Source organism: Salvelinus sp. IW2-2015, linkage group LG6.1, assembly GCF_002910315.2.
Source record: "Salvelinus sp. IW2-2015 linkage group LG6.1, ASM291031v2, whole genome shotgun sequence".
Classification (NCBI taxonomy): Eukaryota; Metazoa; Chordata; class Actinopteri; order Salmoniformes; family Salmonidae; genus Salvelinus; species Salvelinus sp. IW2-2015.
Window position 1 is genome coordinate 2,077,797 of NC_036845.1, and position 27,217 is coordinate 2,105,013.

Consider the following 27,217-nt stretch of genomic DNA (forward strand, 5'->3'; position numbering starts at 1 on the left):
TTATTGCCTGTATGTGATTGATATCTTGGACCTGCAGATGACAAGATCCTTCTGAAAAACTCTCTGCCAAAATAACTGCTGTGGAGAAATCCTTTGAATTAAATTTCAGAAATCAATCAACTGTAAAAAAAGCACTCTGGCAGATTTATTATAGCGATAAATAAATTACAATAGCTCAATGCTTTAACTTTTTTACACAGTTTACTTACTTTAAATTAGGGATATGTGTCAGACTTTTCTTTTGAACGTCTATGCAAAAAAATAATCCCAAGGGCACTGCTTGTCTGGGAAACTGGTGATCCTAAAACAAATATTTACCATTGGAATTGATTTAGAGTATCCCAGAATTTAGACAAATGTTGTACACTACTCAACCTGTTTACAAACCTTTCATGACACATTGAGGGATCGACAACAGACTATATAATGCATTACCAGATATTCTGTAATATGACCAAAAATATTAATGTAATAATTATCTAAATAGAATCCCAATACACCAGTCACAGGTGAAGCATTGCATTGCTACATTTTCAAAACGAGGACTTTGGGTCCTTAAATGTGACAGTATATGGTAAYAATGGGCTCCATGAGGCTCCTCTGACATTGTCACACGCAATGGCCTCCTTGGGGAGAGGACTAGGGCAGCGTCCTGGGGTAGATGACTTCCTCGTGGCTCCTACCTGCTCTATTATTTTCTCCTCCCTCTGCTGTGGGATACTGCCTGGGGGATTCCAAGCTAGCGGTCGTACATCTCCTTCATCTCTTTCAGGATCTTGATGCTCTCGCTATACCTCAGCTGATTCTTGTTGGACGCTTCTTTCCATCTGAACACAGTTATGTATATTAAGATTGATCACAGCTAGATAAACAATGTTTACTGACAGAATTTGTATAAACTTTTCCCCCAATCAAGATTACATTTGGTTCAATAGTTGATATTCGACTCCCCAATCTATCCATGTCAACAAAGTTAACTTTGTGATTATTTAGATGCCTTGGACTTACTTTTGCCTTATCTTTTTCCAGCGTTCTATGTGGTTGTATATGAGGGGACCAGAGACAAGAGCTGTATCTGTAGACTGGTGACAAAGACAGACAGATTGAAACAATCAACCGTTTTACTGTGGCAAATATGAAAGTGATGGCTAGGCGTAGCAGATGTTATACAGTACCTTGCTGACAATAGGCTTTTCTGTGGGCGGGATCCTCAGATTGACAGGATCTCCAGAAGGGTTGAGAGGACAGGAGGTGGGCGGAGGGAGGCGATACACATTCTGTCCCTTACCATTGAGCATGTCTGCAGCCTGACAAGATGCAGGGTGAAAACAAATACTGAACAGAGAGCGCTATTGAAAAATATATATATTTATGCACACATTGGCATCTTTGTCCTGATTTTTGGGTGTGAGCTTACCTCCTCTTCCCCCATGCTGTGTGGGGGGCTTGGGGATGCAGCTCTCTCTCTGACCGCCGGGTTGTTCCTCATCCAGGCCCGGCAAATGGGGTAAAGTGGGGTACTGGTGGTGTACTGGGCCAGGTCCACACTGCGGTCAAACAACTTGATAATGTAGGCATCTAGCAGAGAGGGAGGAGAACAAATGATTGTATATGTAGGTGAATATCTAGAGCTTGAATGGTAGAGTCAATGAGTGAGGGAGAAAAGGTTTTTAAAAGTCAAACTATCTGTGTTTGGAAGGGGATTGACATCTGCAGCAGACTTACTTTGTTTATGTTGGTTGCTCTCTGTTAAGCTATCATCCATCTCTTTCCGTTTCTTTCTCCGGTGCTGTGGGAACCGTGACAATTGCCTATGACATCAACAACAAGGGAAAGGGGACAGGTCAAGGCCTTTCAGTGTCTAACAGCCACACAGTCAGATGTGTTTAAAAAACTCAAATAAGGCTTACCGCTTCCCAGCAGAAGATGGAGACACATCCCTATGGAAGAAACAGGCAATCGGAATAACTACAGAAGTAGTGGAACCACAATAGGCTATTGAGTGAGTCTCAATAGCATACTTCATTTAATATAAAAAGTTGGAATACCAGAAGGGAAAAAAAATGTTACAGCCATACTTGCTCAGAGACTCTTCTGCCATCTTTGTCTCATCTTCATTTTGCTCCCTGTAAAACAGCAAACAGCATTTCCCATCACCTAAGCTTGATTAGAGGAAAAGGAAAAGTTCCTGAAGCTCTACGTTTCAGTGTCAAGCCAGTTAATGTACTGCATCTTTCCAAATAAAATAAAAACACCAACCTCTCACTGTCACTCTTCTCTACCAGCCCCTGTAATACTGCATCTAGTCGGCTGCGTGCACCACTCCCCTCTGRATCTGTCATATATAAATAAACAGTCGACTTTACTTAGGAGAGATATAATAATTCCAGTAGATAGTGTTAGGTACCACTGTATCGTCAGCTGAATGGGTTTTTAGTTTTGAAATGTTCAAGCTCTCACCTGGCTTCTCAGTCTTGATCTTGACGTGATGCATGATCAGTCGACCAGTTCACACTGACATTCAGAAATCCCCAAAACAAAAGATAAAATACAAGTTAGTTTGTAGCTAGCTTCAACGACAAGCTTGCTAAATTGATTATATACGGGGAAACACTGATTCAAAATGTTTCTAGATATTAACGTTAAATGACCCAAGGGGACACTGTTGTTGTGCCTGGATACCGAACCTTAAGTAGCTTTTAAGTAACGTTAACGTTAGCTAACGCAAATTGAAGCAGCCTTTTCTTGAATAAGCGTGTGTACCCGCATTATTCGACTTGTGTCTATTTGATACATAACTTTTCACCAGCAGAACATTATTGTCGAATTAATGTCTAAATGCCACGTATCTATACATAGAACGTAGTTTTGTTACCCTCCAACAACTAGCTAGCTAGCTGCCTGGTTAGCGCGGTGGTCGAATTTGTTTCAGTAGACTTTCCTCTTCCGCGCGCAGGTCGTTTCCTTTCTGCTGGTTGGACAATGTGGAGTCAACTACACGACTATCATTGGTCCAGATTGATGTCTGTCACTTACCAACTTTCTGTAGATTGGCCAGAATCGATTGTTGTCGATAATGATGTTCTCGGTAAAGAAAACTCAAGATTATCGAATCTGTCAAATAATTCAATAAAAAGTTTCCCCACGAGGAATGTAACATTTAGAAAAGTAGAACTAATTGTCTAGACTATGCATAAGATTTTCCTAATCTAACTATTTTATTTAGCAGTTTGGTTGCCTGGTAACTGACACAAGTCCAAGCCAGATAAAAACCCGGAAGGCGCATTGTGTTTTTCTTTCATTGAATCAACCCCAGGCAGTGATCAAATCGAGATGCTCAAGTAACATTTACATGGAAAGTACGTGCTTTTTAAAAAGTATTTAATACGTTATCGATGTCAGCGATCTAGCCTTTCTAAATGAACAAACTAGTTTTAAACTGCAATGCTGTTAAGCTAGCTAAGTTACAGGGATAACTTTTTGCAGTGTCAGTTAGCTCTTTTCACTCTCTTGTTAAATCAAATGCATGTGTGCTAATGTAAACTCACGTAAACTCGTACTTTGCCTTGGTCCGTACAATTGCCCTTATTTTAGCGCCCCAAAAAACGTAATAATTCCAGATCAACTGTCATGTCAATACCACTGTAAAGCACAATTTCTCCCCTTTCCAACATTATCAATTACATGACCTAAAGGCTGCCCGTTTCTGCATAATTCAAGCAGGCAATGAGCCCCATCGGGTCTTTTTAAAAATGGCGGGTGGGGAAACGAAACTAATGCGTGATAAGTTGGACTCGATCTGTCCAACTTATCACCTTATCGCCTCTAAAATGTAAATAAAACACTACAAAGAGTTTATATAATGTGTCATTACATACCTATTTGAAAGTTTGTGTCGAATTTGAATCGGGTTTTTAGGGCGGTGCTAAAGTGATCTTAGAAGTAAACCGCGGCTTTGAGAATGATGATGCAAAAAATGACTAGGTGTCCCCCCCTTACCCCGTCACTGTCCATTTCTTGTTTTTAAACGATGAGAGAAGTGCTACACCTGGTGGAGAGAGATTGTTAGACATGACACGTCACAATATAACGGAGGGTCCGTTTTTTCAACTTTTCTCCAATACTATAGAGCCATTACCATGTCGATCAACGCTTGAATGGAAACCTAGTTCAGACCCCGAATATTGAAGTCAACAAAGTCGCTACAATCCCATTAGTTTTCTTTGTAGCCTCGTTTGAATGTTGCGGTTGCGCACATTTGTACGGAATGGGGTGAGTTTACGTTAACTATTTACCTGACACACACTTTAACACTGTCTCATCCTATGATTATAGCAAAGAGTAGTCTACATGTGTGCTATAACACTTCTCTGCCCAGTGGGTGAGTTGGTGCCGGTGGTACTGTCAACATGAAATCCAGGTGAGACGTGGAACAAATAAAAAGGAATGCAGAGCTACCGTTTTCAAAACCAGAACGATGTGTTTTTACCACAATGAAAATGGTCACCTTTTGTCTCTCTTGCTCTCTTAGTGATGCTGCTCTGTTCACAAGGAAGAATCCCTTTCCGCCAGACCATTCTCTGGGAAAAACACATTACAACCCCTCACGCACCAAGAAGCTTCCAAAGCAACAGAGGAAAACCGTAAGAACTGAACTATGGGGCTGTCGGGGTCTTTTCCAAATACACATACTCCAATACAGTAAATACATGTATTGTCAGTATAGTCTCCTGATCAAACTTTAGCTTTTTTTCCTGGTTTGTCTTAGACCCTGAACCCTGTTGGCCTTGCCCAGCTGTCCAGCCCTCCTCCTCTCCAGACACACTCACTGAGCCCAGAGGACCCGTGCTTCCTTGGGGCAGCCAACCACTTTGTCCTCTGTCCTCCTCCTGCCAGAGGCCCAGCCTAGTTTCTTAGAGTCCTGGCCCTCCACTGATCTTGTGTCCTCCCCAGCCAACACTGCCGCCTCCCCGAACACAGACACACTGACACGGGACCCGACATCGGGAAAGTCCCTGGTCTCCACTGGGGGAGGAGAGCAGGAAGATTCAGTGTTGGCAAAGTATGCTTAATACTATTTCTAGAATTACATAATGGTAATTTGTTTTATTTGTGACATGTCATACAGCATTTGTGACCCTGCATCCTTATGTATGTCTTCATTGTAGTGTGTATAATGATATCCACAATAAGCTTGCAGGTGACGAGTATAGGAATTTTGCATTGCTTTATGATGTTATGCCCTTTACATGTCTCATTAGTAACTACAATAATTCCTTTTCCAGGTACATTGAACGCTTTCGTCACGGAAGGCCGCAGAGTCGAGAGGAACGTCTGCAGATGTCGGCAATGATGGGAGAGGGCCAGCAGCCTTTCTGGTGGCTGTCCTCCTCCCCTCTACCCACCAGTTCTACACKCACTCAAACCAGTGACAAAGGTACTTCACTTGGATCATTCATTGTTCTTTACATCTCATTGAAACTCACTAAAAGATTTGCTGGCTCTATAAAACAAGGGGACTCCTTGATCTTAGTGCCATGGTGTGTGACGAACCTTGTTGTTACAAGTGTACATTGAATTGGTGGGGTCAGTGTAGCCATCTAGTGGTGTTAAATGGAACAACATTGTTCTGTTCATGCTATGTTTTGGTAAGAGTTTGTGTTTGAGATGGTGAGATATATTGGTATTGGACAGGTTTATGTAATGCTGTCAAGTGTGCAAGAGCCAGAATGGCTGAGATGTATTGGAAGAAAGACTCCCCATGCAGAGTCCCTCTCCTCATAAATATTTGCATACCAACACCAGACGACATGTCCTGCCCAACCAATGTGTTTATATGAACTAGTTAGAAGCTGTTCCCTTTGATTATGCAACTGTGTTTGATGCCTTTGTTGATACCCCTTCTGGTCAAAACACCGCTCCATATCCAGCTTGCTGCATATCCCTGAGGGAATGAGCTAAACTCGATATGCAACTGACGTGAACTTTCATAGAACCGATCCATAAAGCGTTTTCAAAACGGAACCCGCTGAGGGCTCACAGTTACACAACATTGTGAATGTTCTAGAATGTTGGTGATAGAAATGGTGACAGGAGATGATGCCTCTAGTGCACTCACTGGCCTCTCTTTCTGATGCCCTGGCAGGGCCTGTCAGACTCCTCTCACGGTGACCTTGGAGACTCCGAGATACTGCATCTACAGGAGAAGGCCAGTAGACTGCTACACAGAAGGTAGATATGCTGGGAGGAATGGAATAACCTGAGCAGGGTTGGGGTCAATTAAATGTAATTCAGTCAGTTGCAATGTGGAAAATTGGAATTGGATTAGTCTTACAAAAAATACATTTGATGTTTTCAGTGAGCACTCACTCAGTAGTGGATCTATCCCCATCAGCTCTGAGGGCCTGGGCCTCTCCAATTTGTCCTCCCCTGTGAGCATAGATGAGCCAGTCCGAAGGCCTATAATTACCAGTCTTATCAACTCAACCACTGGTGAGTCATGGGGGTGGGGAAGTTCAAAACATCTGATTTGCATGAATTTCCCTTGTCTCAACCACATGATATTGCTTTTTCAAACTCCCAGAGCCACTGTTATTCTGTGCTCTTGCCACCGTCCCTCATTTCTCATGGTCACGATTTAGTTTCCTTTTGCAACACTCTTTATTCTCACTTTATATCTGAATACACATATTGCAATAACTCTTCTTGTGCAACCGCTTCCTCAAGTTGTGGGGAACCTAAGCTCAGCAGACCTCTATGCTGGAACCGTGCCCAAATTGTCTGTGGTTGGTCCCCCTGACCCCCGCACACGCCCAGAGGAGGACATCCTGTTTCAGTGGCGCCCGAGGAGGAAGATGGAGCGTGCCAGTCGGTGGTTTCAGTCACACCCACAGCAGGTTCACACCTTTCATCAGCACTCTGTCAGCTGGCAGGCACACAAGGTACTTACCCTCCTGTCTACTACACCTGCTATTAGAAAGATGTTTTTATGTCTCTTTGAAATGTCCGCCATTGTGTGGTAGGATTTTCCAATGCATTTAGCTAATCACAGATCATTTGATTTGTTTCCCTTCATTAGGTACAGCGGAATCCTCACCCTCATCCTCACTCACTTAATTTATCCAGGTTAGTTTAATTTAAATAAAGATATTAGATGAGTAAAGCATATTAATTTACCTTGGCAGGTAGTTTCAGAGGTAATGTTCCCGACCATGGACTCCCCGGACCCGCCCAGAACGACTGTGTCCTCTGACTCTCCCAGATACGTGCCCCCACAGTCCCCCGCCCCGCCTCCCAGTGCACAGCAGCCCCGGGAGGTCGTAGCTCAGCTGCTGCAGGAGGCTGAAGGTGAGACTGCCTGGTGCAGTGGGGACTGCTGACCTTAACACTCTAGGTAGCAGAGGTGGAATAGACTCTGGCCATATAATACAGTGTATATATAGCCTCCAGTCAAGTTCCACCGGAACTGAATCCAAACAACTTTTTTCCTGAAAATCCCATTCCTATACATGCATTACTTACTCTAAATAATAAGTTAGGATTTTGCCCTAAATGCTAAAGAGGTCTTTTGCTAACTATATAGGGCAGCATAACAATTGAGTGATGCCATAGTCTTCTGTTACAGGAGTACATTGACCGTGTGAACCAGTGACAGTTATCGGTTTTCATGTGTATATTTCTGGCTATTTATACCTTTGTACAATTAACATGTGATCTAATATAACATATTATGAACACCTGGCATAGCTTTGCTGGAAAGTAACTAAAGTTAGAACAAAAAGAATCGGTCATGTAATCAACTGCTCCTAAAGTTACTTTTGTTATCTGCACAGTGACATTTTAACTGCATATTTTTTCCCCATTAAGATTCAGACGAGCAGGAGTTTAAAGATGACCCCTTACTGATGGTCTTAAGGCAGCAGAGGAAGTGGGTGAAGGAGCAAATCAGGTAAAGAACTGGTATATGTTCCCTAGATACAGTACATCCTTCGTCATTTATTTAATTGACCTTTCCATTCCTCATTAAGATAATGAACTTAATATATTTTCAGGGTAATTACAGTGTCTTCAGAAATTATTCACTTTTTTCCACATTTTGTGTTACAGCCTGAATTTAAAATCGATTAAATAGAGATTTTTTTGTTGTCACTGGCCTACACAATACCCCATAGTGTCAAAGTGGAATTATGTTATTAGAAATCTTTACAATAATGAAAAATTCAAAGCTGAAAAATCTCTTGCGTCAAGTATTCAACCCCTTTGTTATGGCAAGCCTAAATAAATTCAGGAGTAAAAATGTGCTGAACAAGTCACATAATAAGTTGCATGGTCTCAATCTGTGTGCAATAATAGCAATAATAGCATAATTTCTGAATGACTACCTCATCTATATACCCCACACATACAATTATCTTTAAGGTCCCTCAGTTGAGCAGTGAATTTCAAACACAGATTCGACCACAATGGCCAGGGAGGTTTTCCAATGCCTCGCAAAGGGCACATATTGGTAGATGGGTAAATAAAGAGGAAGAAAAAAAGCAGACATTGAATATCCCTTTGAGCATAGTGAAGTTATTAGTTACACTTTGGATGGTGTATCAATACACCCAGTCACTACAAAGATACAGGTGTCCTTGCTTACTCAGTTGCCGGAGAGGAAGGAGACCGCTCAGGGATTTCACCATGAGGCCAATAGTGACTTTAAAACAGTTAGAGTTTAATGGCTGTGATAGGAAATAACTGGGGATTGGTCAACCACATTGTAGTTACTCCACAAAACGAACCTAAATGACAGTGAAAAGAAGGAAGCCTGTACAGAATAAAAATATTCCAAAACATACATCATGTTTGCAATAAGGTATTAAAAAGTAAAACTGCAAAAAATGTGGCAAAGAAATTAACTTTTTGTTCTAAATACAAAGTGCTATGTTTGGGGCAAATCCAATACAACACATTACTGAGTACCATTCTCCATATTGTCAAGCATAGTGGTGGCTGCATTATGTTATGGGTATGCTTGTAATCGTTAAGGACTGGGGAGTTTTTCAGGATTAAAAAAACTGAATGGAGCTAAACACAGGCAAAATCCTAGAGGAACACATGCTTCAGTCTACTTTCCACCAGACACTGGGAGATTAATTCAAATCTAATAAAATTTTATTGGTCACATACACATGGTTAGCAGATGTTATTGCGAGTGTAGCGAAATGCTTGTGCTTCTAGTTCRGACAGTGCAGTAATAGCTAACAAGTAATCAAAACATTTCACAAGTACCTTGTATACACACAAGTGTAAAGGGATGAATAAGAATATGTACATATACATATATGGATGAGCTATGGCCGTACGGCATAGGGAAGATGCAGTAGATGGTATAGAGTACAGTATATACAGTGGGGAGAACAAGTATTTGATACACTGCCGATTTTGCAAGTTTTCCTACTTACAAAGCATGTAGAGGTCTGTAATTATTATCATAGGTACACTTCAACTGTGAGAGACGGAATCTAAAACAAAAATCCAGAAAATCACATTGTATAATTTTTAAGTAATTAATTTGCATTTTATTGCATGACATAAGTATTTGATCACCTACCAACCAGTAAGAATTCCGGCTCTCACAGACCTGTTAGTTTTTCTTTAAGAAGCCCTCCTGTTCTCCACTCATTACCTGTATTAACTGCACCTGTTTGAACTCGTTACCTGTATAAAGACACCTGTCCACACACTCAATCAAACAGACGCCAACCTCTCACAATGGCCAAGACCAGAGAGCTGTGTAAGGAATCAGGGATAAATTGTAGACCTGCACAAGGCTGGGATGGGCTACAGGACAATAGGCAAGCAGCTTGGTGAGAAGGCAACAACTGTTGGCGCAATTATTAGAAAATGGAAGAAGTTCAAGATGACGGTCAATCACCCTCGGTCTGGGGCTCCATGCAAGATCTCACCTCGTGGGGCATCAATGATCATGAGGAAGGTGAGGGATCAGCCCAGAACTACATGGCAGGACCTGCTCAATGACCTGAAGAGAGCTGGACCACAGTCTCAAAGAAAACCATTAGTAACACACTACGCCGTAATGGATTAAAATCCTGCAGTGCACGCAAGGACCCCCTGCTCAAGCCAGCGCATGTCCAGGCCCGTCTGAAGTTTGCCAATGACCATCTGGATGATCCAGAGGAGGAATGGGAGAAGGTCATGTGGTCTGATGAGACAAAAATAGAGCTTTTTGGTCTAAACTCCACTCGCCGTGTTTGGAGGAAGAAGAAGGATGAGTACAACCCAAGAACACCATCCCAACCGTGAAGCATGGAGGTGGAAACATCATTCTTTGGGGATGCTTTTCTGCAAAGGGGACAGGACGACTGCACCGTATTGAGGGGAGGATGGATGGGGCATGTATCGCGAGATCTTGGCCAACAACCTCCTTCCCTCAGTAAGAACATTGAGATGGGTCGTGGCTGGGTCTTCCAGCATGACAACAACCCGAAACACACAGCCAGGGCAACTAAGGAGTGGCTCCGTAAGAAACATCTCAAGGTCCTGGAGTGGCCTAGCCAGTCTCCAGACCTGAACCCAATAGAAAATCTTTGGAGGGAGGAAAGTCCGTATTGCCCAGCGCCAGCACCGAAACCTGAAGGATCTGGAGAAGGTCTGTATGGAGGAGTGGGCCAAAATCCCTGCTGCAGTGTGTGCAAACCTGGTCAAGAACTACAGGAAACGTTTGATCTGTGTATTTGCAAACAGAGGTTTCTGTACAAATATTAAGATCTGCTTTTCTGATGTACAAATACTTATGTCATGCAATAAAATGCAAATTAATTACTTAAAAATTATACAATGTGATTTTCTGGATTTTTGTTTTTAGATTCCGTCTCTCACAGTTGAAGTGTACCTATGATAAAAATTACAGACCTCTACATGCGTTGTAAGTAGGAAAACCTGCAAAATCGGCAGTGTATCAAATACTTGTTCTCCCCACTGTACATATGAGATGAGTAATGTAGGGTATGTAAACATTATATAAAGTGGCATTGTTTAAAGTGACAAGTGATACATTTATTACATCCAATTTATTACATGAATTATTAAAGTGTCTAGAGATTTGATTCTATGTTGGCAGCAGCCACTCTGTTAGTGATGGCTGTTTAACAGTCTGATGGCCTTGAGATAGAAGCTGTTTTTCAGTCTCTAGGTCCCAGCTTTGATGCACTGATCTCGCCTTCTGGATGATTTACGGTGTGAACAGGCAGTGGCTCGGGTGGTTGTTGTCCTTGATCTTTTTGGCCTTCCTGTGATATCGGGTGCTGTAGGTGTCCTGGAGGGCAGGTAGTTTGTCCCCGGTGATGCATTGTGCAGACCTCACTACCCTCTGGAGAACCTTACGGTTGTGGGCGGAGCAGGCGGTGATACAGCCCGACAGGATGCTCTCGATTGTGCATCTGTAAACGTTTAAGGGTTTTCGGTGACAAGTCAAATTTCTTCAGCCTCCTGAGGTTGAAGAGACGCTCTCTGTGTCGCTGTCTGTGTGGGTGGACCATTTCAGTTTGTCCGTGATGTGTACGCCGATTCACCTGTCAGCAAGACAGTAATCTAAAACATAAGGCCAAATCTACACTGGAGTTGGTTTCCAAGAAGAAGGTCAATGTTCCTGTGGCTGAGTAACAGTTTTGAATTAAATCGACTTGAACATCTATGGCAAGACCTGAAAATGGTTGTCTCGCAATGATCAACAACCCATTTGACAGAGTTTGAAAAAAATTATGGGCAAATGTTACACAATCCAGGTGTGAAAAGCTCTTAGAGACTTACCCAGAAAGATTCACAGCTGTAATCACTGCCAAAGGTGCTTCTACAAATTTCTGTATTTCATTTTCAATAAATGTGGAATAATTTCTAAAAACATAGATGGTTGAGAAAATAAATATTTCATAAATTGTGAATTCAGGCTGTAACACAACAAAATGTGGAATAAGTCCAGGGGTATGAATACTTTCTGAAGGCACTGTATACAGCCTTATTCTAAAATTGATTAAATAAAAATAAAAATCCTCATCAATCTACACACAATATCCCATAATGACAAAGCAAAAACAGGTTTTTAGAACAGGACAATGACCCTAAGCACACAGCCAAGACAATGTAGGAGTGACTTCGGGACAAGTCTCTGAATGTCCTTGAGTGGCCCAGCCAGAGCTTGGACTTGAACCTGATCGAACATCTCTGGAGAGGCCTGAAAATAGCTAACCTGACAGAGCTTGAGAGGATCTGCAGAGAAGAATGGGAGAAACTCCCCAAATACAGGTGTGCCAAGCTTGTAGCGTCATACCCTAGAAGACTCGAGGTTGTTATCGCTGCCAAAGGTGCTTCAACAAAGTACTGAGTAAACGGTCTGAATACTTATGTAAATGTCATATTTCAGTTCTTTATTTGCAAAGAAAATCTAAAAACCTGTTTTGCTTGGTCATTATGGGGTATTGTATGTAGATAGAGGGGGGYAAACGATTTAATCTATTTTAGAATAAAGCTGTAACATAACAAAATGTGGAAAAAGTCAAGGGGTCTGAATACTTTCCGAATGCACTGTATTGTTAAATCATGTGTTATGCTGATTGTTTTGTCTTCTCATTGCAGACACAGATATGGTTCGTAGAGTGATATAATATTTGGCTATGCAAAGTGTTGAAGCAACCTTGGAACATGCTCTAAAAATAGATGTTTTTTCTTTCAGCGAGGTGGACTGTTGGATGAATTCCAGGAAGCGTGATCACTGGTGGTGAGCACACACATGGAACAAAAACAACAATCAATTCAACAGCATTTTTATTTTTGTACCGAAATATATAGTGCATTTATTTTTGTTAACAAATTCTCTTTTTACAATGAATAGTTAGAAAATATACAACAACCTTACTGTTGGGTTTTGTGAACATACTTGATCATCTGAGTGTTAAAACATTTACACATGATTTAGAGGGCATTAGACACGCCACACAATCAAATCAACATTTTCAATGGTTTTATATCATATTTACAATGAATGGTTCCATAAAAATATTAAGATTGATGAGTTAAATGGGATTATTTAGGATGAGGGATGCTTTTAAATGAGGAATCTGTCCTGTTAATATGTACAAACCTCAGAGGGAGAGAGAGCAGGGAATTCTAATGGTGTGACGGCTTAGTTAATGGGTGTTTTGGTACAGGCAGGCACCAGCTCCTTGGTGAGTGTTTGATATGTCTGTTGGAGGAGAGCTTGCCTGTATTTTTGCTTCTATCCTTATTTGGTGTGTGTACAGTTTACCAAGTCACCAATTACTTCACACTGGAAGAAGTTAAGCTACACTAAAGTTACCCWTAACTACATTTTTATTTTCTTTAACTAAAGTTAATTTGAAAAATTGCAAACTACTTTGCGAAAACTATATTTGAAATGTCAGACTACAAATTGCAAGAACAGATCACTCTGGAGTAAGATGTTAACAYAATGTGTACTTTAGCATATTAAACACAACTGTTTCAAATGAGAATTAGAAAGGGGTAATACTGAAAAAGAAAGGAAATGATTGCCTACTTCACCCATATTTTCTATTTGCAAAAAAAGTAGGGTGTAGTTCCAGTAGTTAACCTTATTTTTGCTGTGTAGCAAACTACTAAATACTACCAAGATATGAACTGCCACCAAGCTACTGCAAAATGTAGTTAAATTACTAGTTGAACTACATGTAGTTTACTACNTCCTAGAGTTATAGAATATTTGGCTATGCAAAGTGTTGAAGCAACCATAGAACATGCTCTAAAAACATGTTTTTTCTTTCAGTGAGGTGGACTCGCTGTTGGATGAATTCCAGGAAGAGTGAGCACTGGTGGTGTGCACGCACACATGGAACAGAAACAACCAATCTATTCAACAGCATTTTTATTTTATTTTTGTACAGAAATATATAGTGCATTTATTTTTTACTAATTCTCTTACAATAAATAGTTAGAAAAMATACAACAACCTTACTGTTGGGTTTTGTGAACATACTTAAATCTCTGAGTGTTAAAACATTTACTCATGACTTAGACACACCACACAATACAAATCAACATTTTCAATGGTTTTATATCATATTTACAATGAATGGTTCCATAAAAACATTTTAAGATTGAGTTAAATAGGATTKTTTTGGATGAGGGATGCTTTTAAATGAGGAATCTGTCCTGTTAATATGTACAAACCTCAGAGAGAGTAGGGAATTTTAATGGTGTGATGGCATAGTTAATGGGTGTTTTGGTACAGGCAGGCACCAGTTCCTTGGTGAGTGTTTGATATGTCTGGAGGAGTGTGCCTGTATTTGTGTGTGTGTGCATAGTTTACCAAGCTACCAATTACTTCACACTGAAAGAAGTTAAGCTACAATAAAGTTACCTTTAACTACATTTTTATTTTCTTTACTAAAATTCATTTGAAAAGAGTTCACTACATCAAACTACTTTGTGATAAATTATCATATTTAAGTTTGAAATGTCAGACTACAAATTGCAAAGACAGTTCACTCTGGAGTAAGATGTTAACAGAATGTGTAATTTAGCATATTAAACAACTATGTTTCAAGTGAGAACTAGAAGGGAGTAATACTGAAAAAGAAAGGAAATGATTGCTTACTACACCCATATTTAATTTTCTATTTGCAAAAAAAGTAGTGTAATTCCAGTAGTTAACTTCTTTTTTTGCCATGTAGTGTAGCTAACTACTAAATACTACCAAGATTTGAACTGCCACCAAGCTACTGCAAAATGTAGTTAAATTACTAGTTGAACTACATGTAGTTTACTACTCCCCAACACTGGTTCCTATGGATTGTGTGTGTTTGTTCCTAGGGCGTGTATGCTCATGGTTCTGAGTGGGACCGGTGTGTGGAGTTCTCCCCCTGCAGCATAGGGGCAGATATGATGAGGATGCCTTCAGGCGACACAGCCGACTCCAGAGCCATGGAGTCCACTCCCTCTGGAATCCTGTAGCGCCGGTTAAACTGTCGCGTCACCAGCCCCGACCCATCCTGCAAACACACGTTATAGTGAACACAGTCAGTGAGGAATGCTCGTTTTCAGGCTAACAAGTGGACTGGTTTCCAGTCTGTTTGGTCAGTAGTTGTCTGAAGCAGAAACAGACTGCATAGCAACCAGGCTATATTCAATGTCTGTCATCACACTATGACAGTGTGATTATGAACAGAGAACAACTCTTGCATAATACATGTAACACAGTAGTTGCTTACTTTTTTCTCTTTGTGTTTCCCTTGGACCTCCACAAAGTCTCCTGTCACCTTGACCATCAACTCCTCTGGGTTGAAGTGTTTTACATCAACCTGAACTGTGAATCGACTGTGGTCACAACACACCTGGCAACAGGGGAAGATACCCAATATTACTACTCAAATTGACACTATTGCTGCTCTATTACTGCTGGTTTAATCTACTTTTATGTAATTCTATTCAAATGATAAGAAAATGCAAGAGCATCTGCAGTAAATGGGCATTCATTAAAATGTCTGTAGAATATAGAAAGTAAAACATAAATTAATTAATCAAGGCTACCTCATTGATACAAAATTGATATAAAAATGAATCCAGAAATGGTTTGATCATTGAGAAATTAGAGCACTGCATGCAGTGTAACGGGAATAAACCTACCTGTGCAGAGCCAGTGTGCTCCGTCACTGGGGTGAGCAGCTCCGACGGAGTGAATGAGTACAGCCCGAATGTCCCGTTGAGCCCGGGAAGAAGAGGCGGCAGGACCCTCTCCCATGCTATACCGCTGGCTGGAAAAGTGGGTGGCAGATCGAAGTCCATTTCGCGTCTGAGGTAAAAAATAAAATATGCGGTGATTGCTACAGCCTTTCACACCAGTATGGGCCGGGGATGTTACGAATATTCTAGGCCACAGGAAGAAATAGCAWATGGGAAAAATGATAGTCCAATAAATGTAGGTCTATTCGAGAAACTATTAGCCTAATAGAAGTTGTTAGAATGAAGCAAGAAATAATTCAACCATAATATACCCGCTTCTTCACTGCTGTGGTTCAGAAAGTGATTGATTCGTAAAGGCTACAGCGAGGGTTTTTATAGTCCTTGTCAAATCTGGAATATTGCAGTAAATAATACCGAATCCGCTTGAACCTCAAAGACCTTTCAAATTGTTGCTGGGAAGGGTCACCGTGTAAAATCCCGTCTGAGACGTAGAGTCGTTAGCACTTACCGTTATGAGATGCCTGCAAGTCCTATTATGTTCTGACTGCCAATAGGATGGATTGCTGCGTCCGTGTATCTGACTCTGCCCTTTTCCTTGACATAAACTGTGGAAGTTCCAGTTAAGGTCTGTATTTATGATAGCAGGAGTTACATAATGAGTCGGGAACTTCGCTGTGGGGCACCCTGCATTGCTTTGGATTCACCACCAGCCTGTTTGGGAATTATGGGAATTATGATTTTGTTTTAGTTGTTCTCAAATGCTTCGATAGRTTAGGGACCTGCCTTAAGGAACACTCCTCCCTATAATATCAACCTAAATATGAAGAACTGTTACGATATTCTCCATTAAAATCATATAGTGTACGTGTGATAATGCACCTTTTTAATTAACCTTACATGGTCGTTTTCCTTGACACCTGTTGGGAGCCCCTTTTGTTGATTTGGCAATTGGCATTCAACACTGCCAAAAGCGGTAATCTCAATACAGTGTTCTGCCAGGCAACAGTTCAGACGCTTCCTTCTAGGGATAGACTGCATAACGGACTGGACTGCTCAATAATTGCTGCTACAGATTCGTTGAAAACTGATTAAATATTGCAATTTTATTTTGACAGGCTTAATTGGAATGATGGTATCCATTAGGCCTACACTGCATAAACTGTGTTTATCCCGGGTTATCAACTGGGGCATGAGGATTTTTTTTTTATCCTACGCTTATTAAACAGAGGTTGAACAAGGTCACAAACATTGTCAATGTCACACCCTGTAACAATATTTTACCAAACACTGGAATGTTAAAGATGTTACAACATTTATTTTATAGGTCTACATACTTCAGATTTTTCTGTTACATTGTTTATGTAATGATCTTTTGATCAATGTGAAGCAGGTGTTAAGCACACTAATCTTCAATCACATTGGCCTTATTTGGAAGTCTTTATATTCGAAAGAAAAATGATTCAATATTTGTATTYATTCTATAATTTCTACAGAGATGATCATAATCCCAAAGAGAGGGATGAACAAATCTGTGATTAATGTTGGCCAGTCTCCCCGAGCCACTTTGTCCTGGAGAGGAATTGGGGGAGATGATTAAAACAACCTTATTAATAATTAGGTCATCATGACATGCAGGGTGAACATCATGTTCTACAATTACACTGACACCACATCCACAACAATGTCATATAAGCCCCCCGCATGTCACAGGTCTTAGCACCTCATCGATTGGGTATCTTATGACCATCCATCACACACATCTGATTTGGGTTTACATCCACTGCCCCTTGACCCCATTTAGAGCAGACAGTCGTGTGACTTATACAACCCTGGCAGACTCAATGGACTTGTTAAGTACTGGAGCTGGTGGGATGACATGTCCTTCCTGCCATGGCGTCGGTTGGTAATAGAAGTAGAGTCTGACACTGAGTACCTAAAAATGGCATCAACCATGATCCTGAAGAGGGGGGGTAACATTTGCTACAGATGGATTGAGTTTCATAATAGGCGCCTAAGAGATTGGCCAGAAGCGGACCTCATTTAAGCACTTAAAAATCATAATTCTGCAATCATAAAGTACTTTACTGGCTAATATCTCATCACTGTTGGAATTGTTTACACAGAGTACAAAGGATACTATSAATATTATTATCTGGAATAACTATGTTGTTATCGTGAGCAGTGTTAAACAAATACTGACATATTAAACACAAATCCAATTGGATATTGTTATCCAAAGCTATGCTCATACCATTCATATTATCCATAGGAGCCAAATGTCTAATGAAATGCACACTAGACCACAATCTGGCATCTAAACTGAAAACTTTATTACAGCAAATAAAAAAGGCATACACTTCCATTTAATTTAGAAATTAAATTTGCTATTTATTTTTGTCATACATACCATTCGCCTGTATAACCTTCCAAATTTACTCAAACGTGTTGAGACATCCACACACTACACACAATTTGGGGGAAAGGTGCAGTGTTCATAGGACATCTTCCCACTCATTAAAGCCCAGAAAAAAATACCATGATTATCCATTGAGATCAACTACACATTTAACCATTTCAACCTATGTTAGATTTGTCTATTAATTCTGTCATGGTAAAGTTTTATACAGTAGGAAGCGTTCTTGTTTCCCCGCCTTGTCTGTCTCAGGGAATGCCAAGTGGAATGGTGAAGGAGAGGTAGTCGCCCACCTCACCCCATTCTGCTCTGAAGTGTTGGAATATGGTTATCCATGTGGTGAGTACTGCAACCCACAGTAGCAACCCCAGCCCTGATCGCTTTACATCTGAAAGAGAGATGTAATTTATTGTAGTCATGTTTGCATAGAAACTGCATGCTTTCACTAATACTTACACTAATGTTAAACTAATACAAAGCCAACTTTATGTTTTAGCTGGATCATCTTATCTCATCATGGATCATAGGCCTACATCTCATAAGACACACAACCTGTAACATAAATGTATTATTTATCCAGTATGTGGATGTGCCACAACAAACCTGGACTACTAATAATTTGTACAGGAATCTTGAGTTATATTAATTAACAGCACTCTCTCTGTGTGCATAGACTCTGATTGGCAGATTGACACTCACATGTTTTGATCTGAAGTTGTTCAGTATATGTTGGCTTTACAAAGGCCTCTTTGAAAAACCACACCACATTCACCAGCCACAGGAACGGAAGGAATGCAAATCCCCCTGAGATAGAAAGTCATTACAGTATTACTACATGATTCTTGCATTACTTATATATATATATATATACACACACACACACACGTTGTAAACACTAACATTGGATAGCTCATGCAATGTTTTTCTCTTTGAACCATGCCAGGGGACAGAAATCCCCTGGTCACGTGGCTTATAATTAGAGAAAAACAACACTTGGTGGTTCAGACTTACCAACTTACCTAAATAGTATTTCCTGCAGAGGGTGAGTTTCTCCTCATTGGGAAGGCGCTCTAGGTTCATGTTGATTTCCTGTTATTTCCCCCTTCGTATTGACAGCTTTTCAAAGAGACCTTGAAGTATGATGGAAGAGTATAAAAGTGAGAGGGTATTTTGAAGATCTAGGACTGGCACATTTAGGCTTCATGGAACTGCCCGTCTGTAAAATACGAGGGTGCCCCCTATCGATAAAGAATGGAACAAGTCTTGTGTTTCCACCTAGCTTTTGCCTGGCTATCTGCTCAGATTACACGATAAAATAACATATTTAAACACCAATTTTGCGATCTGAAGTATTTTAAGGCGAAATGTGTAGGCTAGTAGCTAAGTTTTGAAAAAGCAGTCGAAAATACTGCGTACTGGATGGCTAACAATATATGCTACAATGTTAACAGCAATTGTCCTCTATTACAGAAAATACATCATTAATAATATTTCCCGAGGCTTTTACCTGTAATCTTTAATTATATAGATGTCAAATAGCTCTAAATTGCTTGACAACTTAACGTTAAACAGCTCAAACCATCAACACAAAAGAGAATTTCAACTTGTTCCTTTCCGCTTCCTACTCCAGTTTTCTGAAGAGGGGGATGTGACGTCCATATTGCACCCCCCCCCCCCCGTTCATTGTGGGTAATGTAGTTCAGATAGCGTACATAGAAACGTATGTTTTGGCACTTAAATTCAAATATATTTCAACAGTGTAATTAACTTTTGCTTGTAGTAAATCACCTATGATTGCTGACGGTGCAGATGATCTGAATTGCAATGCAAAAGATATGCAAAATATGTGCCTTGCAGTTGCAAAATTACTGTTAACCTGCCTGTCTTATTCTGTGAATAATTTCCATCAGGGAAGTTTACTACAATATACAACCATAATTCTCCTCTTATCAATGCAAAAAAATATAGGCCTAGACTTGTGGATGTTTTCAATTCTTATTTTCAAATTATGTTTAGAGCTTGATTTAAGTGCATTGACTCTCTCTCTCTCTCATGTGAGGAGCGCGCACATAATGTATAGTGGTTCAATTTGTATGATCATATCAAAAGACGAGGACAAGCCGCTCCGCCACTGAGGAATAGGGACAAGCCTAAAAATATTGGTACAGCGGTAGATGGCCATTCACAAAATGTGTATTTTTTTGCATGGAGGGAAGCTGGGCCTTGTAGTTAATTATCAATAAACGTAATGGTTGTAATGAAACGATGATCGAGCAATGTGTCCTTTGTTTAATATTAAATGGGTTTATTACTTGCATTACATATTGCATTGCACACACCACTCCTATAAATTCCAATCATCATTTAAATAAAGATTTGCAAGTTACCCTGTGAAGCTTTCCTTGGACATACTTCATTTCCCGGCAGCCTTGCAGGTCCCCCCTCCCRATCTCGCGCCTTCCCTCTTGTCTCACCTCAAGTTGCTATCGGTGTTGTTTTTGAAGCTATGATGGCGGCAGCGGGATGCGGATCAGCAACCGCGGCTGCCATAGGAGGCCAAGTTGGTACTGCTGCACCCCGAGGTCGCTTCCCTGGTCGGCCTTGGTCGTCTCGCAGCCGCTTGCGTTCTGAGAAGCGATGGCAACTCGACCGATCAGGGGCAGAAGCTGACGATGTGACTAATGCTGGAGGCCCAAGGCCCACAAGCCTGGTTCTCTCGTTAAACGAGGACCAGTCTCACTTGCGCTTACTTGGGATAGAGTCGAACCACAAGAGCTTAGCGGAGGCTGGGTACAGCTCAAGTGGGAGCGAAGAGGTGAGAGCCCAAATCGCTGCTGGAGTTAGTATATTTTTGCTTCTTTTATCATGTCATTTTGGTTACCTGTGTTGGTGTGTAGTTGTGTGTGTGTGTCATGTAGAGTTAGCCCCGTTTCATAATACTTTGCTTTAAGTGTCAACATTAGTTAGCTAGCCAGCTAACGTTAGCAGTAGCGACTTCATGAGATGTTCGTCAATAGCGCTAGCTAACAAAGGGGAAGGCTAATGTAWTATTTGTCTGCATTGGAGCTCTATGGTTAGTTAGACATAAGATTTACCACGAATAACTTACATCCCCGCTAGCTAGCCAGGTATTTGTCTTAAATTAGTATTTAGCTCGTTTATGCCTGTATTTGCTGCAGTGAGTAACGAACGTAGCTACATAAATGTTTCTATGAATTCAAGAGGGGGAGGGGCTACGTCAGAATCCTACTCTCTATGATAGCTAACTAACTACCGTGTATGGGGATCATTTCACGTTCCTTTAAAAAACATGGCTTGCAGAATGTCACCAGGTCAGTTTTTTGTTGTTGCTGTCACTGAGTCAATTATTGTAACGCTTGCTAATGTAATTAGGTTGTTGGAGAAGTCATTGGAGGGAAAACTATGATAACGAAACCCGGTAGTGGGTACATTTGTCATGATGTGAGATGTTAACGTTACTTGGCCTGCTGTTGCAGTCCATTTTCTATTTCATTACAAGCAAGAGAGGAGCACCAASCATATTAGATATTTACATTTGAAATATAAATAACCTAGGCCTACCTAATGACTGCAAGTATTCATATGTTAATAATCTGTCTTGGACCCAAGCTCCACATTAGCTGACAAAATGCTGCTGCCACAATATCGACTTTATTTGCATATTAACAGGCATGTAGCAGGTGTAGTTAGAGGCCTGCAACCCCTCCACAGTTCCCAGGCATGACTGGGTAAATTGCTGCTGGTTTCTTGGTAATGCCTCACCATCCATGAACAAAGATGCATTACCAGGAGGAGAAGATAATTTGAAAGATGTGCTTGGACTGTTTTTTAATGATTAACMTAACTAGTTGATGTAATGGCTTGTCCATTGCACTTGTGTTGGGTTTGTAATGGTATAGTTTGGTGCTCAAGACTAGCACGATAATCTACAGGTCATCCCAATGATGGTAAACATTTGACATGGGAGACCTATTCCAAGTAGGTAGTAACCTATAACACTATACATGGTCGTTTCCATGTAAAAGAACCCATGAGCACCAACGTGAAGTTCGTAGGAGCATATCAAATTGGGTGTCAAATGAAAGCGAAGAGTCTATATTTTTGGAAATTAAAGGTACAGATGCATTAAAAAAATATGTATTTTTGCCAGTTCGGCATTGATTTCTGGCAAAAAAGATGGAAAGGGGTCTTTAAAAATATCTACCAGAAAGTCATAAAAGGTATTAGAAATAAATCAAAACATAATGTTGAAGTAAAGACCCCTGCCAAGTAATATCAACAATTATTTTTAGTTTTAGAGAAATTATTTGCCTTTAAGTTGAAGAAACTTTTCCTTGTGCCCTGTAATTCCGTTAGCAAAATCCCACGTCTTTAAGATATTTTCAAATGTATCTCCCTCATGTGGAGGGAGGATAATGAACGTTCACAGAAGTAACGAGTAAATGTAGACCTACCAATTAGTTAGTGTTTTTACTGATTTTTGTTAATCAATTATTAAGTAATCATTAATGAAATTACTGCAATTGTCAACAATGGGAAATCATAGTAGTCACAAACCACCATTGAATCACCTACTACTGTCCTCCCTCCCACTGGCATACTGTTGGTGTACTCGGAAACTATTCAGCCTTATTCTGAAATGGATMAAATAAAAACATTGATGAAAACAATCGACACACAATACCCCATAATGACAAAGCAGAAACAGGTTTTTAGGAATTTTTGCAAATTTATATAWAAAAAAAKCCCATCCATGTAAATAAGTATTCAGACCCTTTACTATGAGACTCGAAATTGAGCTCAGGTGCATCCTGTTTCCATTGATCATCCTTGAGATGTTTCTAAAACTTGATTGGAGTCCACCTGTGGTAAATTAAATTGATTGAACATGATTTGGAAAGGCACACACCTGTCTATATAATGTCCCACAGTTAATAGTGCGTGTCAGAGCAAGGAATTGTCCGTAGAGCTCCGAGACAGGATTGTGTGTGTCGTGGCACCGATTTGGGGAAGGGTACTAAAACATTTCTCCAGCATTGAAGGTACCCAAGAACACAGTGMCCTCAATCATTCTTAAATGGAAGAATTTCGTAATCCCCAAAACACTTCTTAGAGCTGGCCGCCCGGCCAAACTGAGCAATCGGGGGTGAAGTGCCTTGGACAGGGAGGTGACCAAGAACCCGATTGTCACTCTGATTGACAGAGCGCCAAAGTTCCTCTGTGGAGATGGGAGAACCATCTCTGCAGCACTCCACCAATCAGGCCTTTATGGTAGAGTGGCCAGACGGAAGCCATTCAACTGTAAATGGAACATGACAGCCCATTTGGAGTTTGCCAAAAGGCACCTAAAGGACTCTCTGACCATGAGAAACAAGATTCTCAGGTCTGATGAAACCAAAATTGAACTCTGAATGCCAAGTGTCACATCTGGAAGAAACCTGGCACCATCCCTACAGGGAAGCAAGTTGGTGGCAGCAGTATGCTATGGGCATGTTTTTCAGTGGAAGGGACTGGGAGTCAGGTTTGAGGGAAAGATGAACAGAGCAAAGTACAGAGAGATCCTTGATGAAAACCTGCTCCAGAATGCTCAGGACCTCAGACTGGGATGAATCTTCAACAGGACAACGACCCTAAGCACAGAGCCGGGAAAGGGGGAAACCTAGTCAGGAGTACTAACTAAATGCCTTCAACTGAAATGTGTCTTCCACATTTAACCCAACTCCTTTTGAATCAGAGCAGTGCGGGGGGCAGCCTTAATCGACATCCACATCTTTGGTGCCCAGGGAACAGTGTGTTAACTGCCTTGCTCAGAGGCAGAATGACAGATTTTTACCTTGTCAGCTCGGGGATTCGATCCAACAACCTTTCGGCTACTGGCCTAACGCTCTAACTACTAGGCTAGACAATACAGGAGTGGCTTCGGGACAAGTCTCTAAATGTCCTTGAGTGGCCCAGCCAGATCCCGGACTTGAACCCGATCGAACATCTCTGGAGAGACCTGAAATATGCTTTAACAAAGTATTGAGTAAGGGGTCTGAATACTTATGTAAATGTGATATTTCAGTTTATTTTTAATACATTTGCAAAAATGTCTAAACCTGCTTTTGCTTTGTCATTATGGGGTATTGTGTGTAGATTTGGGGGGGGGCAATGTAATACGTTTTAGAATAAGGTTGTAACATATTTCTTTGTTGTGGAAAAAGTAAAATGGGTCTGATTTACCCCCCCCCCCCCCAGTTAATGTTATCTCTCCCAGCTCTTACTGACAACTGCCCATGAGACCACTTGCCTTCTATTTACTGGAACTGGCATCTGAACCGACTGACACCGGACGTCCATGGACGTTGACATTTGGTCAGTCCGCCATGGCCTTGATTTCAACGTCCACAGACAGTTTTTTTGGTCAGTTTAGGCCTCGATTTGGCCAAAACATAAATCAAATCAAAGTTTATTTGTCACGTGCGCCTTACAGTGAAATGCTTACTTACAGGCTCTAACCAATGGTGCGGGGGGGAAAAGAAGGTATTTGTAGGTAAGTAAAGAAATAAAACAACAGTAAAAAGACATTTGAAAAAAGAGTAGCAAGGCTATATACAGACACCTGTTAGTCAGGCTTATTGAGGCAGTATGTACATGTAGGTATCGTTAAAGTGACTATGCATATATGATGAACAGAGAGTAGCAGAAGCATAAAAATAGGGGTTGGCGGGTGGTGGGACATAATGCAGATAGCCCGGTTAGCCAATGTGCGGGAGCACTGGTTGGTCGGGCCAATTTAGGTAGTATGTACATGAATGTATAGTTAAAGTGACCTATGCATATAAGATAAACAGAGTAGCAGCAGCGTAGACGTCCATGATTGGTTCAGATTTGGTCCGATCACCAATCCTAGACGTCTGTTTCACAATTTTGCACAGTACAGTGAAGCACAACTGGGTACAGTAAAGAAGACCATAGTTTATTACGCGTTAATGCAGAATTCAGCATTTTTCACTCAGAAAAAGAGAATTCCTAAGATACTGTATCTTACCGCGTTTTTTAAGCACAGATCTAAAATGCTTATTGTAATTTCTGCCAGGCATCAGACTAATTTTGTGCTTCAGTTGCACTTCACTCTAATGAGAATTCACGAACAGGCATTGTGCTCTGACTGATGTGTAGGTACTTTTCTCTGGTAATTTTCTCGGTGTAGCCTATTTTTCTCAGGTAAAATGCTAGATTAACTTCAAGCAACACATTAGGAAATGTAGCTGGCTATGCTCTTTCTATGATAAACAATAGAAATATGATGGTCATGCATCGTTTTTGCAAAAAATACCTTGATTTTTAAAATTGTAAGCTAATTTACTTGTGTGGCTGTTAGCCAGATAGTGTTGCACTTCTGTTGTCATCTGATGAAAATGAAGCTATTATCTGACAAATGTGTTGCACTAATGTATTTTCTGTGAAGAAGAACTATAGTTGCACTCTCCTGATCACCCTATTGAAACAAAAAGACACTTTCAACATAAAACGCGTGGGAAATGGTTTAAAACGCAGCTTTTGATGGTGTGCATTTTTGAAAATGCAGATTTCTGAACTCTAACGTGATCCCTGGTACAGTAGTCTACTGTACTGAATAGGGATCTTACCAGTTAATTGGTTAGCTGCCGAAAATACAGTTGACCGCTCATGCTTATCAGTCTATAGGTTAATTTGCATAATTTAGGGGAATTAAATTGTRCGTGTGTATTTTAGTTGGTTCTCATGTATCTTATTTATCGCACGCGCACAGCATACAGAGAATAGCCTATCACCTGTCAGAGAGCAGCTCCTCAAAAGATGGTACTGGAGTGAAACGTGCTTTTATATATTACTTTTTTTTTCTCAATCTCAACTCGTAATTTAAGCTCGCTTCCCATTCCCCATTCGAGTGCATATGCATATGTATCACTAGCCACTTTAAACAATGCCACTTAATATAATGTGTATGTATATAATGTACTCTATCATCTACTGCATCTTGCCATCTTTATGTAATACATGTATCACTAGCCACTTTAAACTATGCCACTTTTATGTTTACATACCCTACATTACTCATCTCATATGTATATACTGTACTCAATACCATCTACTGCATCTTGCCTATGCCGTTCTGTACCATCACTCATTCATATATCTTTATGTACATATTCTTTATCCCTTTACGCTCGTGTGTATAAGGTAGTAGTTGTGGAATTGTTAGGTTAGATTACTCGTTGGTTATTACTGCATTGTCGGAACTAGAAGCACAAGCATTTCGCTACACTCGCATTAACATCTGCTAACCATGTGTATGTGACAAATAAAATTAACCAAATCTGAAACCAACTTCTATAGTAGGTACAGTACAGTACTGATGAATGCAAATTTCGTTAAATTTTGCTGCCGACTATGCGACCATCATTACCGTCAATAAAACAGCTACATTTTACAAACAGTAAAATGGCATGACCAACCGAAAATACTATGCATTAAAAAAAGGAGCGGACATTTTTCATTAATTAAGAGCTTAATACAAACATGCAACAATAGCAAGCCTATTGTCTTACAGTCAAAATGTTAAGCCTATTATGAACATGCAACTCTTGTAATGAAGCAGCTAATAAAATGTCATTCAAACATTGCCAAAATGCATTACGCGGAAAAGCAGTTCAAAAACTGCCTACCTAATGCGAGCGGTTTCATGTTGACACAAAAAGATGGGGAATCTAACAGCAACAACTAGGATGGGTTGCTAATATGACTTATGGATTGTGCCTTTTGGCTCTAGCCAACAAAAGAAAGTTGATATGAATCATAGAACAGTAAGAAATTAAAGTTAATGGCATGAGGAAAGTCTATATAAAATAATTGCCTGTTTTATGGTTGGATTTTCTCTGGGCTACCTTGAAGCCAAGTAAGACATGTCTCATTATTTGAAGTAAAGAAACTTTCAGGTTTCAAACAATTATACTCCTAATCTCATGTTGCAAAGTGGTGGGTGATAGCCTAACTATCGTTGACTATAGCATATCAAATCAA

At 40.5% G+C, this 27,217-nt stretch overlaps 5 protein-coding genes across 14 annotated transcripts in view; 2 read left to right on the plus strand and 3 right to left on the minus strand.

The window, feature by feature from the left end:
• Nucleotides 1-118: 118 nt before the first annotated feature.
• Nucleotides 119-3,968, minus strand: LOC111964871 (protein lin-37 homolog). Of its 7 annotated transcripts, none has more exons than XM_023988709.2 (10): nucleotides 3,879-3,968; nucleotides 2,461-2,514; nucleotides 2,260-2,335; nucleotides 2,079-2,162; nucleotides 1,911-1,940; nucleotides 1,726-1,811; nucleotides 1,418-1,578; nucleotides 1,176-1,307; nucleotides 1,009-1,082; nucleotides 119-827 (listed from the first exon to the last, which is right to left on the minus strand). In XM_023988709.2, the coding sequence occupies exons 2-10, from the start codon at nucleotides 2,492-2,494 to the stop codon at nucleotides 740-742; spliced, it is 765 nt and encodes a 254-aa protein (XP_023844477.1). In that variant the 5' UTR covers nucleotides 2,495-2,514; nucleotides 3,879-3,968; the 3' UTR covers nucleotides 119-739. The 7 variants fall into 7 exon arrangements, with proteins under 7 accessions (XP_023844477.1, XP_023844479.1, XP_023844481.1 ...); XM_023988711.2 differs by lacking the exon at nucleotides 3,879-3,968 and adding an exon at nucleotides 3,549-3,645; XM_023988713.2 differs by lacking the exon at nucleotides 3,879-3,968 and adding an exon at nucleotides 2,876-2,963 and having other exon boundaries at nucleotides 2,079-2,126.
• A 31-nt stretch (nucleotides 3,969-3,999) lies between these two features.
• On the plus strand, nucleotides 4,000-14,427 carry LOC139027815 (proline and serine-rich protein 3-like). Its single transcript, XM_070443786.1, is given in 11 exon segments — nucleotides 4,000-4,643; nucleotides 4,769-4,894; nucleotides 4,896-5,062; nucleotides 5,286-5,437; nucleotides 5,654-5,670; nucleotides 6,146-6,231; nucleotides 6,359-6,492; nucleotides 6,727-6,941; nucleotides 7,185-7,347; nucleotides 7,867-7,948; nucleotides 13,823-14,427. Coding segments are annotated over 11 exon segments (1,332 nt in total). The 5' UTR covers nucleotides 4,000-4,493; the 3' UTR covers nucleotides 13,863-14,427.
• Nucleotides 13,960-16,445, minus strand: hspb6 (heat shock protein, alpha-crystallin-related, b6). 3 transcript variants are annotated; one of them, XM_023988715.3, is made up of 4 exons: nucleotides 16,247-16,445; nucleotides 15,682-15,847; nucleotides 15,267-15,389; nucleotides 13,960-15,047 (listed from the first exon to the last, which is right to left on the minus strand). In XM_023988715.3, the coding sequence occupies exons 2-4, from the start codon at nucleotides 15,838-15,840 to the stop codon at nucleotides 14,880-14,882; spliced, it is 450 nt and encodes a 149-aa protein (XP_023844483.1). In that variant the 5' UTR covers nucleotides 15,841-15,847; nucleotides 16,247-16,445; the 3' UTR covers nucleotides 13,960-14,879. The 3 variants fall into 3 exon arrangements, with proteins under 3 accessions (XP_023844483.1, XP_023844484.1, XP_070300015.1); XM_023988716.3 differs by lacking the exon at nucleotides 16,247-16,445 and adding an exon at nucleotides 16,050-16,236; XM_070443914.1 differs by lacking the exon at nucleotides 16,247-16,445 and having other exon boundaries at nucleotides 15,682-16,043.
• Nucleotides 16,446-18,046: 1,601 nt separating this feature from the next.
• On the minus strand, nucleotides 18,047-20,713 carry LOC111964873 (gamma-secretase subunit PEN-2). Of its 2 annotated transcripts, none has more exons than XM_070443916.1 (4): nucleotides 20,626-20,713; nucleotides 19,171-19,281; nucleotides 18,851-18,955; nucleotides 18,047-18,539 (listed from the first exon to the last, which is right to left on the minus strand). In XM_070443916.1, exons 2-4 carry the CDS (start codon nucleotides 19,229-19,231, stop codon nucleotides 18,400-18,402), a joined length of 306 nt encoding a protein of 101 aa, XP_070300017.1. In that variant the 5' UTR covers nucleotides 19,232-19,281; nucleotides 20,626-20,713; the 3' UTR covers nucleotides 18,047-18,399. The 2 variants fall into 2 exon arrangements, with proteins under 2 accessions (XP_070300017.1, XP_023844486.1); XM_023988718.2 differs by lacking the exon at nucleotides 20,626-20,713 and adding an exon at nucleotides 19,659-19,791.
• Nucleotides 20,658-27,217, plus strand: part of LOC111964605 (histone-lysine N-methyltransferase 2B) — a 55,623-nt gene continuing 49,063 nt past the window's right edge. Inside the window, 1 exon segment of the mRNA XM_070443787.1 lies at nucleotides 20,658-20,990. Within this exon segment, the coding sequence (XP_070299888.1) occupies nucleotides 20,658-20,990 (333 nt within the window).

Bases quoted from the DNA above. Each gene is read 5' to 3' on its own strand.
- LOC111964873 (XM_070443916.1), bottom strand. From the start codon at position 19,231: ATGAACCTAGAGCGCCTTCCCAATGAGGAGAAACTCACCCTCTGCAGG. The intron at 18,956-19,170 runs GTAAGTTGGTAA...TTTCTATCTCAG, and splicing joins CTGCAGGAAATACTATTTAG to GGGGATTTGCATTCCTTCCG. The intron at 18,540-18,850 runs GTGAGTGTCAAT...TCTCTCTTTCAG, and splicing joins ACAACTTCAGATCAAAACAT to ATGTAAAGCGATCAGGGCTG.
- hspb6 (XM_023988715.3), bottom strand. From the start codon at position 15,840: ATGGACTTCGATCTGCCACCCACTTTTCCAGCCAGCGGTATAGCATGG. The intron at 15,390-15,681 runs GTAGGTTTATTC...CCCTGTTGCCAG, and splicing joins AGCACACTGGCTCTGCACAG to GTGTGTTGTGACCACAGTCG. The intron at 15,048-15,266 runs GTAAGCAACTAC...GTGTGTTTGCAG, and splicing joins GGAAACACAAAGAGAAAAAA to GATGGGTCGGGGCTGGTGAC.